The sequence below is a fragment of the Pezoporus occidentalis genome, unplaced genomic scaffold (assembly GCF_034315485.1).
Source record: "Pezoporus occidentalis ecotype Australia unplaced genomic scaffold, CSIRO_AGI_Poc_V1 ctg64, whole genome shotgun sequence".
NCBI classification, from domain to species: Eukaryota; Metazoa; Chordata; class Aves; order Psittaciformes; family Psittacidae; genus Pezoporus; species Pezoporus occidentalis.
This window is the reverse complement of record NW_026915987.1, coordinates 2,054,123-2,067,232: the sequence shown is the minus strand read 5'-3', so window position 1 is coordinate 2,067,232 and position 13,110 is coordinate 2,054,123. Positions and strand designations below refer to the sequence as shown.

The 13,110-nt window shown below is 44.8% G+C and overlaps 1 protein-coding gene across 2 annotated transcripts in view; it reads left to right on the top strand.

Moving 5' to 3' along the window:
• Window positions 1-13,110, top strand: part of PAPPA (pappalysin 1) — a 367,459-nt gene that overhangs the window by 204,100 nt on the left and 150,249 nt on the right. For both annotated transcript variants that reach the window (XM_062640261.1, XM_062640260.1), the window contains exon 2: window positions 5,031-6,099. In XM_062640261.1, coding sequence (XP_062496245.1) covers window positions 5,237-6,099 — 863 coding nt within the window. In that variant the 5' untranslated portion in view covers window positions 5,031-5,236. The remainder of the gene's footprint in view (window positions 1-5,030; window positions 6,100-13,110) is intronic.

The following is a 13,110-nucleotide window of genomic DNA, read 5'->3' as shown; positions in this document are numbered from 1 at the left end:
CTTTAGCTCCCTGTTCTTGGGCCCCCTGACTGCAGCTTTGATTGTTGACCTAAATTCCCCTTTCATAACTGAGTCCTGTCACCTCTGGTTGGAGTCTCCCGGCAAAACAGGCACGGCCAACTTTCAGAAGTGCGGGGCACTGTTTTCCGTTCTGCCTTGCACGGCTGTGATGGGCTCCGAGCACACCTGATGTGTTCAAAGTCAAACTGACCTCCTTCCTCCCCTTCCCCCAGCTTCCCTGCTCCTGGAAAAGCATAACAGGTCTCTTTTTTTTCCTTCTTTTTCCTTTTTTTACCAATTTTTTTCTTTTCTTTTTGCTTCCCATTGCTCGGCAAAGTGAGGAAGCCTTTTGCCTGCCTAAAGAATTAAATTCTTAGGTAATTCTATGGCTGGGCTGATTACCAGGAAGATTGCTGTTAGTAAGATGCATGAAATGACACTGAAATGAGGGAGGGAGGCCTGGAGTCTGTTACTGATAATATTAAAGTGGATTACAGCAGCTTGCATGGGCGACTTCTGCCTCTCTTCTTTCATACTCTGCCCACAGAGTGCTACTTAAGACTCCAGCAGCCACAGCCTCTAGCTGTGAGTTCCCGTTTCTCTGCGGCTACTGCTGATAAGCATCTGGTCCAACCTCTGCATCGCAGGCTTGGTTACAGCAATGCCTCGTGTCCTCACCCAGGACTTTGGTCCACAAGTTCAGGAGCTGATGCTACCTGCTGTGTTTGTGCTGCGAAATCCTGTCCATCATACAGGGCCCACACAAGGATGTGGCTCTATTTAAGTCCCCAGCAAAGTCCTGGAAGCAAATTGGGTTATAAATCATACACTGGCTTTGGTTAAGGCCTGCTGGAAGAGGTCAGATGGACAGTTGGGTGCTGGAGCCATTGTGGGTCAGTAGCCAGAGAACTGAGATTTCACTGGCAAGAAAAAGGGAGAGATTGTATTTTCAGATTTCCATGTCTGGCTTTGGGCCTCTGGAGTTTAATGTTCCAGCTTTCCCTGTTCTAGATCCCTAGGATTTTACTTTTCCTATAAGGGGCAAATAGCATGGGACTGGAAGGAGCTTCATGGGCCGTTGAAGTCTGTCTGTGGCCAAGCAAACAGGAATGTAGTATCTTAACTCTGTTCATGCACTTCTGAAGAGTTGTCTGAGAAGTGACTCACTGCTTAGTGGGGAAGGAAGGTTACCAATGCCTCTTACTGGAAAGCTGGACTAGCACCTCTTCTTTTTCTTGTAATAAAAGATAAAACTCAGTTTTAATCCCTTGGGCTTCAGGAGCTTTACAGGGAACAAATCACTTAGACTACGGACTTTGAAGGGCTGTCAGTGTTCTTCTCAGCTGTAACTCCATCCCTTTCTAGCAACTCGGAGCAAGCAGAAGTGAAGAAAATTGTTTGCTGCTGTATAGACTTCTACATATTTTTTTAATCTAATTGCTGTGGGGAAAACAAACATCAGTTTTATTTCACACCATTTCTTGGCTAGGAAACTTGAGGCATATTTGCCAGATTGTGGTTTTGCAGTCATTGGCTTGAGTCTCCTTTACCATGAGGCCTCTTTACACCACTCTTGGTTTGTAAAGGGATATTAAGTAGCTAAAAATGTCCCCTAGCACATTATTGTAAAGGATTCTCAGTGTAAATGAGACTCTAACCTCTGTATGTTTTTCATGTAAATGTTCACTGTGGTCACAGCTGAATTCTGAAATTTGGAGTGTCAACCATTGTGAGGGGTGATTTTGCTCAAAACCAGCCTTGTTTGGGGTAAAAGAGGCCTCTCCTTGTTTAAAATGTTCTCAATTATGTCTGAGAAATAACTCATGGCTATGGAACCTTTTACTAAATTGAAATAAATTGTGAAAACATCAAATTATTCAGTTTTCAGAAGTTCTGGCAATTATTTCACATGTCCCTCTTCCAATGGCTTTGCCCTTATTAGTTGTCATAGAAGAAGTAATAAATTCTTGTATTATGACATCCGAAGTCCCAGCTGAAATGAGTTTCATTGTGCTGGGGACAAAACGGAAAAGTGACACTCCCTTAGCCGGAGGATTCTTAGTCTAAAGCCAAAAAGTAAGTGAAGGGTTGGGAAAGTAGGTACAGCATATGAGCAAAAGAAGGTCAGAAAGAACTGGTACAACATGCAAGTTATAGGGAGTGGGGGTTTCTTATACTTTCTTAGTCTTTTTCCTTTCTCTTAAGAATAAAACAACTCTTGCTGTTGAAGGGATTGTGTTCAATCTGTCTTTTCATCAAGAGTTGGTTGTCTGTAATAGTAAAAGTTTGAGGAACAAATACTGTACGTGGCATATGGATTCAGCAAGGACCTTTGCCCTAAACTAGAAAATGTAAGGAACTGGAATAGTAGACTGTTTTAGTTGAGCAGCTTTCATACTGGCGTGTTCAGTGGTGTCCCTATTGTCACTGGGTTTTTTCTTTCTCTGCCCTCCTTTGGCTCCCTGTAAATCTTGAATTGATGGCAGCTGTTTGAGCCAAACTCAAGACACGTTGCATCACATCAGGGTTTAAATGCTCAAAGGCAAGGGAGGATTGCTACTATTCTGTAGTATTCCTCCAGCAGCTCCATCTGTTCAGCTGAGGTCAATCACTAGCATCATGCAGCACTTCAGAGAGAGAGGAAGATGTTCTTTAATGCTGGCTGGGAAACTGAATTTCCATTTCACAATTATTTATTAGTTCTTTTGGGGGAATATTCCTAGCCCCAGCCAGTACAAAAAGCCAAAAACTTGACCCCTAAAGACTGTATGGTGGACTTTCTTAGAGCTGGAAACCCCAGAAGTGTGTTCCAGAGCTTCCAACAGTCCATCCAACAGCAGGGATCTTGGATATCTTACAGGTGGAACTGCTATTGCATGTGCAGCTGCCCTTTGGTCCTCAGGCCTGGAGACTTTGGTCACTGTGAGGAGAAGGTGACAGGAGATGATGGGGAGCATGACTTGGATGGGTTGACCTTCTCTGCTTGCAGTCAGAACAGCCAAGGGAGTCCCTGGTGTTCCCTTGGCCATAGTGAAGGAAGGCTCACACCTTCTCATGGAGATTTACTGGGGCTAGCTCATATATGCATTACTTTTTCTGCCCTCTCCATGTTGGCATTTCTGGGCAGGCACAAACCCTCTTACAAAATATCTGACCAGCTCTAATGGTCTATTACAATAAGTTGGGATGTTTTAGAACTTATTTTATTGCTTCTTTGGAAGGGGGACTTGTCTTGCCAGCTGTCTTCTCATTCACTGCAGCATTATCCACCCACTAGCACTGCACAATACCTTCATTGGAGATTCATAAAAATGCAGACTTTTATGGGCTCTCATACATCTGAAAATGAATGCTTTGTGAAAGCATTTATTCCATAAAGAAAAATCGAAACCCACTTAAAAACCAGCCTCCAGAAGGTCATTGGTAACTTTGGCTTTCCTACCATGAATTTCTCGGGTAAATATCCATCCCAGCAAATGTCATTCTTTATTTTAAGCATATTTGTTTTTTCCTTTCCTGGTTCTCCTCCTCTCCTTTCTCGTGATCAGAAGTAGCAGCATAAACTAGAGGCTGGTCTCGCAAAGGTTTTGAACTGAGTGCGCCCTACAGATGAATAAACACATTACCTTCCGAACCCTGGGATCTCTCTTCCAAAGGCAACAGGAAAAGGGGGAGCTCAGAGTCCCTAGCAAAATACCAGCCTGCAGAAAAAAAAAGGCCTGTTTAAATGCTCTAGCTTTCCCACCAGAAGACTTTTAAAGGGGGAGGAGGAGGAGGAGGAGAGAGGAAGGGTGTGAGGAGAGAGGGGGGAAGGTGGATGCTGGGAGAGGGGAGGAAAAATACAGTGAATGCTCCTGTAACCTTTGCTCTGTTGATACTAGACAAGACTGCACTGTTAATGAGTGATTGTTAACAGATGGCTGTTGAGCAACTTAGAAGCAGAAGATGTTATTTGGTTGTAGTGCTGGGAGGGTTAGGGTGCAGGGGTGAGGTAAGGGGATATTTAGTCTTTTCATGAGAACTGAATGGTCAGAGATTTATGATTTTTGGTTAGGCTTTTGGAAGTGGAGGTCTGGAGGAAGGATTGTTTCCCATGTGCTGATAGGAGAGTGGCCGTTTGGTGCTGAAGGCTGTAATGATGATTTTCTGGGTTGAGGGCTGTCCCTGCAGCCCTTGGCCTTTGAGAACTGAAAGATGGAAATGTATGTCTTTAACTTGCCAAACCTCAGGTCCCAAAGTGAGGAGTGGGCTCTTCCCACTGCTTGGAGCTGTCTGAAAGCAGGTTAAGAGAGCTTTAGATGTGGATCCACACTTTGTCCACAAGATAAATCATTAGTACTTATCCCCTGCGGTGCACCAAGTTGTTGGTAAGTGTGTGTGAGAGGGCAGGAAACTTTCTGAACATGGATGTCCATCCGTGCATGTTCCTTGCCCTTTCCTGGTGTCATATATACTATGTTCAGCACATCAGCATGCCAGCGTGTGCCACTTCCTCACTGTTTTTTATTTGGTATGAATTTGAGGGTAGCCTCAACACATCCCATTCACTTTCTGTAGGATTTGAATGCTTGAACCTACCACATTTCTTGTAGCTGCTCAGTGTTTCTCGAGCTGCAGTACTTTGTTTTTGTACTTGTTTCTCCTCTGGACCTCATTAGATACAGGGTTCAGTGGCAGGAGGTGTGAGTGGGATCAACACTGCTTCTCAAGGCTGTTATTTTCAACCAGTGGTATATGGCTTGAGTGAAGGCAAGAATCAAATGCACAGAGCATCATTTTGCTGTTAGGAATTTGCAGGAGAGGTTTGGCCTTTGGTCAGGAAAGGGGAATTCCATTTATACATGCAAAAAGTAACAGCAAGTGTACCACAGTCATGCACTAGATGGTTTTATGTCTTTCTTGTACATGAACATTTTAACGCATGTAGGTGAGTGTGTGTATATACATGGATATTTATAGACTAATTTAAAGACTAATTTCTTCATCCTGTCATCCTTATTGATTCATATTTCTTTTTTGGGGGCACATAGGACTATATGACAAATGTTCTTACACCTCCCGTGACCGAGGATGGGTCCTGGGGATTAACACCGTCAGTGACCAGGGGAATAGAGACCCCCGCTATTTCTTCTCTCTGAAGACGGATCGTGCTCGCAAAGTAACCACCATTGCAGCACATCGCAGCTACCTCCCCAACCAGTGGGTGCATCTGGCTGCCACGTACGATGGGCACCTGATGAAACTCTATGTGAATGGTGCCCAGGTGGCCACAAGTGGAGAGCAAGTGGGCAGCATCTTCAGTCTTCTGACCTTGAAGTGCAAGGTGCTCATGGTTGGAGGAAATGCGCTGAACCAGAACTATCGGGGTTACATAGAGCACTTCAGTCTCTGGAGGACAGCCCGGTCTCAGAAGGAGATCTTGTTGGACATGGGCCAGGCAATTCACAGACAAGACACCCCTCTACCTCAGCTAGTTCTTCAAGACAGTTTACTGAATGTGAAAAACACCTGGTCCCCCATGAAGGATGGCAGCAGCCCCCAGAGCAAGTTCAGTTATCACCATGGCTATTTGCTGGATACCAGCCTAGACCCTCCTCTCTGTGGACAGACCGTCTGTGACAACACAGATGTAATCGCCAGCTACAACAAGCTCCCCAGCTTCCGCCGCAACAAAATCGTGCGCTACCGTGTGGTCAACCTCTATGATGACAAACACCAGAACCCCACTGTCAGCCAGCAACAGATCGAGTTCCAGCATCAGCATTTAAATGAGGCTTTCAGCCGCTACAACATCACCTGGGAGCTGGAGGTGCTGGAGGTGAAGAACTCTTCCCTTCGCCACCGACTCATCCTGGCCAACTGTGATATCAGCAAGATTGGGGACGAGAACTGTGACCCGGAGTGCAACCACACCTTGACTGGGTACGACGGTGGGGACTGCCGGCACGTGCGCCACACGCTCTTCAACAAGAAGAAGCAGAACGGGGTGTGTGACATGGATTGTAATTACGAGAGATACAACTTCGATGGTGGGGAATGCTGTAACCCAGAGATAACAGAAGTCACCAAGACGTGCTTTGACCCTTATTCTCCTTACAGGTAGGCATTTTCTTAAACAAGCTTTTTATAATCATACTGGTGACTATCTGTCTAGGTATTGATCAGCCTGCTGGGTTTTGAAACCTTGTTTTGTTACCATTAGAGGCTTTGGAGTTTGTAATTCATTTGTTTATTTCTTAGTGTTTGGCTTGTATTGTAGTTATCCAATTGCAGTCTCAGTATTGGTCTCACCAGCATCTTAACTGTTGAGCTGGTATTCTCCATCTAGGCTGAAGAAAGTTCAGCACTGAAGACTGAAGCAGCCAACTTTGGTCGACCCATTAGTTGTTGGTTATGAGCAGTGTATTGTAGCATTGCACAGTTTATTTTAACTTCAGACTCTTAGCAGTGGGAATTGGATGTCATACAAAGCTCATGTGTATTTGGGGAGGGAAGAGCCCTTCAGGCATAGAACAGAACATAAATACTCTCAGGTAGACTTTAATTCTCTAGGACTTCTTTGAAGGTAGGTGGGTTATTCTGTATCCTTAATGCTCTGAGTACTGTTTTCTGTAAGCACTGCTGTGGCGAGACAGCTTAGTCTGCGGGCTGTGAGGAGGGAGGTGGGTACCAGGTTCCTGGCAGTGCTATTGCACACATTGAGTTCTTCTGTGCCTCTTGTTATATAGATGAAAATTGGGTTAGTGCCACTTCATTGCAAATGGCAGGGCAACTTTCTGTGGGTGGATGTGAGCTTAGAAAATCCTGAGATCCTCAGCTAAAACTGTGCTGTAGTTTGAAGAGGGACATCCTCGAGTAACTTGCGTCAGCTGAGTACCACATACCTACAATTACTCCAACTTGCTTCTGGTCACCTTTAGATAAGAGTTAGTTTGTTTAAAGAAAAAAGTGTTTTCTGTGAAGGACTTAGAAATATAAACACACAGAAGATAAAGGTTAAAGCTGAGATTCTGTTGTCTGCATCCCATGTTACAGTTTCTGTAGGGCAATTCACGCAGTCATGGGGGAAAACCTCTAGGTGGTCAGAATACCCTGTGTTGTCAACACTAAAGCTCAGGTTAAGAGAGGAAGTGTGAGCTGTTCTGGAATCCCTTCCATTACAGCAATTCAGGCTATCTTTGCAACTTCCTCCATAGAGAGAAGGTTTTACACAACATTATCAGCTCTACTGGAGCTTTAAATACACATAATTAAGCTGCTAAGAAATGTTTCCTTTCCATTTTTGTTTTTAACTCCGATGAGGTTGTTTTTGAAAAACTCCTTATAGCTCAGCATGACTTCAGTGAGCTCCCAGTGAACAGAGCTCACATGAGGAAATACTTGAAATGCTAATGATTGAAAATATCGGAAGGAAAAATACCAATCTCTTAATACTGTTCAACTGGAGAGGAACACAACGAAGCAAATATCATCAAAGGCATAATGCAAATTGGATTGTTTTAACACTGGAGTTCTGAGAAGTCGAGGTGTTAGTTCTAACAGCTATGACAATTTTTAGCAAAATACATTATTTTTAATATGATAGTTCCCTTTTATCACTTGTTCTGTGACCAGCATAATACCCATACAAAATGAAACTAGAAAAGTCTTGTAAATTTTAGTTGGCAGATTTAAAACTGTGCCTTAATGCTATTCTGATGCTCAGAGATGTTTCTATGTCAAATGAAGCCTTTTTTCCTTTTTTGATGCACAGATTGTACTTGCAGAAACCCAAGCAAGAAATTTAGATCCCAAATCTGAAATTACATTAATGCACCGTAGTTGCTTTTCATACGCAGTTGTGTGTTCATTTTGGAGACACCCAACCTCGCTGAACTGGCCTGGAGCCTTTGCATTTCATGGCTTTGAGCTCACAGATCTTCTACATGTTCTTTTTGGCTTGAGAAGCACCTCTTCTTGTCTGTGATCAGTGAAGGAGGCCTGAAGGTCCTGTTCCAAAGTGCAGAGACTGTGAAAATCTGTAGATTCTCCACAGACTTTTTTGCACCAGTTAGATTTCATTTAGTTGTCTTCGCACAGACATTGTAATGCACTGTTGGTCATTGTCTATGATCAACATCTTGTTTATGAAAACATGAAGGGCAGTAGAAGACATTCCATCTCTCCAGAGAGTTTATTTGGTGGCTGATATGTTTAGACTGAGCTCATACCCACCACTCTGATGGGTGTTGCACTCAGTATGGCAAAATAGAACACTTAGGGCCGTGGGCTTAGCCATGAGGTTTGTAAGGCTGAAGTATTTAGGCTAACAAATACAGGTTTGGGGCAGTGGCTTTGGCAGCAAAGCCTTCATTGACTAAAGAGTGAGGATTCAAACCCCATGTTTGGCTTTGGTATTGCCCTCAGCATCATTCCCTGAGAGGGATTACCATGCCAGTTAGTGACTAAGTCAAAATCTGTGACTCAGTTGGCACCGTCTGGGCCCATTTTGCATTACCAGCCCTTCTTGTCATCACTTTCATTGGCAGAGTCCTCAGTCCCCTCTAGTGCAGGCCTTGCACCACATCAATGAAGGCATCTCCACAGCCACTGAGAGCTCACATCTAATTCCAGGTATTTCCTCTGCCAAAGTTCAGTCTAACAATAGCAGAAGAAAGAGAAGTGAGCCTTCCAACTGGTGAGGAAAGGGGGAGGAGGGAAAGATGAAATGGTACCAATAAAAAGTTTCCTGAGCCTTGTGCTATAAAGACTCTTCACAGTCTTCCTTGGTACTGGAGAGGCAGTCAGATGCTACTGGGTTTTGCTCCTTGTATCCATTTCTAGTCCCTTTTCTTCTTCTGACTGTCTCAGTCCCAAGCCTCCATCCTTGGACAAAGTTGTTATGAGTCTTGTTACAACAAACTCTGTGGATGCTCCTTAACCAAGTGCAACCACAGATGTGAGATCACTGGAACCGTTTCAAGACAACTTTGATCTGCATTGTAAGTTTCTTGTGATCCTTTTGGCACTTTGGACAAAGTGCTTGGGTACTTGGATGGTGTCATTCAGTCGCTGTTGTGGTACAACTGTGGTGGCTTTAGAGCTGATCCCAGCAGCAGGAATGCGTTTTTCGTTTGTTTGCTTCCAACTCCTGGCACTTCTCCAGAAACATCTTCCTCTAAAGAGCCAAGATCCTGTGCCATAGGTACTGGGGATGTTGATGCATAGAGATTTAAATACTATGGCATAAAGAAGTTTGCCAGAGAGACAATGCTGGTAGATGGGGACTCTGCTCTCAGAGCTGCTCAGCAATAAACATTGTGGTACCAACTAGATCATCTCTCCTCTTTTTTATTAGCCTACAGGGAAAAAACAAAGGACTGGTTAGCATTAGCCAACACAGCAGGCTTTATCCAAGAATATCTGCCTCACTTCTTTTTATTAATTTCATGAGAGTGGGACAAAATGTATTTAGTCCCAGCACAAGATTTGCAAATATTGTTCAGCTTGTCTTTATTTCTGCAATTCTGGGAAATTAGAACATGCTAAGATCATACAGTCTGGCCCAATACAAAGGGAAGGAGCAAGGATAAACACCACTTGCCACAAAGACGCATTCCCTGTGTTATTTGGGATATTGCTGCTTACAAAATAGGGAGGATTTTGAGCTCATGACACCTACCATGGCTCCTTTTCAGAAAAACTTGAAACAAACAGCAAGGGATCATAGGAAATCATGCTCTGTAAGTGCTATTTGATGTGGCAAGTTCTTGCACCATCCTATGGTTAACTGAGCCCTTCCTTTTATGTAGTATTGGGCTTGCACATCAGGCTTCACCACAGGATCGCATGGGCAGATAAGAAAGCATTCCCCTTGAAGCCTTCTTAGGAAAACGCTGATGAAATCCCTGAAGCAGTAAAATCTACTGGAGCCTTCAGATTCGCTTGATTCATACAACCTACCGAATACTTGCTGGAAATCCCCTCAGAAGGAGTGACCCTGGGGACAGGCTTTCTCAACATCCACATGTGTGCCCTGAAGGCTCCTACAGCCCATCAGTTCTGCCCAGACAAGGGGCAGAGATGAGCTGTACAAGCTCCAGAGTCTATTTTGCAGCACCTGACTGCAAATGCAAGGGTGACCCCAAGCCAAGGTGGCTGGAGTGTCCAGTGCCCTGCTGATCCCACCCTTCTCCCTGGCCTTTTCCAACGCTTGTATTGTGCAGTCAAGCAGAGCTTAGTGTTGTGTCACAGCAGCTTGCTCAAGTTTAAGGGCACTGACACATTGCAGGTATATGTAATTAGACTCTGAATGCATGCTTGAGCAATCTGTAGAAATCTCAATGTGGTTTTGACCAGCAATAAGTATGGCAGAGCCCCATATGAAGAGCACACCGTGCTCTGCCACATGGACCACAGCAGTAGCATTAGAAGGAGGTAGCTGGCTAATCCACAGCCTAGGTCTGTGGCTGCACGTCAGGGCTCCCCCATGGGATTTCTGACCAGATCAGCCTCTTATTCTTTATCCTTCTTTTCCACTGGAAGTCTTTTCATGAGGCTTCTTTACAAAGTATGGTCAACTTACTCTGGAGGAGGGAGGCATACTTAATGCCCTTTTCTAGGAGTTAGAAGAGTTCTAAGAAATACTCCTTGGTTCCTAATAAAAGACTAATTTCCACCTAATCCTAAACACTAAAAAGAACAGAAGAAATTCATCAAAGCTCTTCAATTCACGGAGCTTGAGAACTTAATCCCCTGCCTCGAAGAGACCATTGTATAGCTCTTGACATCAAGGATTCCTGCATTCATGCAGGTATCAGGCAGACATATAGCAAAAACCTGACTTTTTGTCTAGGGATTCAGCATTAAATGCCCAGTTCTTTAATTACCAGCCCCAGGGCTGTTGAGAAGGTGGAGAGTATCATGCTCAAGAACAGAGCTGCTGTCTCTTGGTAGTTGTCACCTAAAAGCCATGTCCCAACAGGAAATCCTCTGTTCTCTCTGTTTATTCTGTCCTCTATTCCAGATGTCAGGGATGTTAATCAGCTGGGAGGAACTGCATCTGTTCCCATGCTGGCCACTGACATTTATAAGTCTATTATTGAATTCTGATATAGACAGGACTTAGGTACTAAAGAAACTATTTCTGTGTACAGGATTGCACATCCTAGAAACAGTGGGATTTTGCTCGCTTTAGCTTGACCCACAGTCATCTTTTCCAGCAGTATTTTTTCTTCAAGGAACATTTTTTCCCCAAGACTCATAGGACTCATGGTTTCTTTCATGGACATTCTCCATTATGTAGAAAGATCACTGTCTGGTCGAACTGCAGGATGCTTGGAATGAAGACAGCCTATAAAATCTATTGAGCAAAGTATCAGAGATCATTAAGAATCCTTGTAGGAGACAATAGATTAAAGTCTTATTATACTCTCTGGTGCTAATGCACCCCACAGTGAAGGTTTGCAAGCACGGTGTCTGAATTTGCCCCTCACAGCTCTGCAGCTCTGCATCCTCCAGGACCAGCCACCCCAGTGATGCTCTTCTCAGCCTCTGGTGGAGCTCATCCTCTCTCATGGTCTGAAAAGAAGCAGGGTATAAGTGGTTTTCTTCTCGTTGCTGATCAATTCAGATATATATACATATTTGAAGACGTGCATATGTATATAGTTCTATATGTACACCCATATATGGTGTGAGACCTATATGTACATATATGTACCTATATGTCCAGGCTGTTTTGGGTTGGAAGGGACCTTAAGGCTCATCCAGTTCCAACCCCCTGCCACGGGCAGGGACACCTTCCACTAAGCAGCTTGCTCCATCTAAAACCTTCTGTAAAGTAAATTCAGGAGGTTGGACCTTTCACATAGAGAAGGAGGCAAACCACAGGGTATTTTAACCAGGTGAAACATTTGCCTTTGCCATTCCCATTCTTTCAGGCCTTTTTTCTGATAGGAATCTGAGTTCAGTTCTTGCAAGGAATAGCTGCCCCTCAGGGAAATACAGGGCAGCCACCTCCACCATGTTCCATTTACATCATCCATGAACGCGATGCATTTGACTTTGCCTCTCGCATGGGTTGCTGGATGTGGGCAAACAGTACTTCAGTTGGTTGGGATTTTTCCTAACGATCCCTTCACTATTGCTGCCAGTGGAAATGTACAGAAATCTTTCAGCTGAGATGGTGCTGCCTTGTGCTACATCCTGGGGGAGTTTGCTCTGTGCAGCCACACTTTAAACCCTCAGCATTACTGGTGCCTTCACATAGTGGGTTCACAGGGTTCAGGAGAAGGGGTGAGGATGATAAGGTGAATTTTCTTTATATAGTCACAGCTGAAAATGTCAATGTGAACAGAGGCATGAATGCTGGCCTAGCAGCTCTGCCTTTGCCCGGTATCTGTGAACTTAATGCTGGGGGAGAAAGCCAACCCAAAAGTGTGATTACTCAGAAAATAGCAGTTTTTATAAGTAGGTTATATTTTTTTTTGGTAGAAAAATACCTTTATGCCACAGAGGATTTGCCTGCAGCCTCAGTACGTGTGATAGAAAGACTGGAAAGAGATGCAAGTTCTGAACAGAAGAAGCAGATAATAGTCACAGACTTGTCGAATGATTTATGTTGGAAGGGACCTTAAAGCTCAGCCAGTTCCAAACCCCTGCCACGGGCAGGGACACCTTCCACCAGAGCAGCTTGCTCCAAGCCCCTGTGTCCAGCCTGGCCTTGAACACTGCCAGGGATGGGGCAGCCACAGCTTCTCTGGGCACCCTGTGCCAGCGCCTCAGCACCCTCACAGGGAAGAGCTTCTGCCTAAGAGCTCATCTCAGTCTCCCCTCGGGCAGGTTAAAGCCATTCCCCTTGGCCTGTCCCTACACCCCTTGTCCCAAGCCCCTCTCCAGCTTTCCTGCAGCCCCTTCAGGCACTGGAGCTGCTCTCAGGTCTCCCCTTCAGGAGCCTTCTCTTCTCCAGGCTGCCCCAGCCCAGCTCTCTCAGCCTGGCTCCAGAGCAGAGCTGCTCCAGCCCTCGCAGCATCTCCATGGCCTCCTCTGGACTCACTCCAACAGCTCCACGTCCCTCTTGTGCTGCTGCCCCAGAGCTGGATCAGGGCTGCAGGGGGGGTCTCCCCAGAG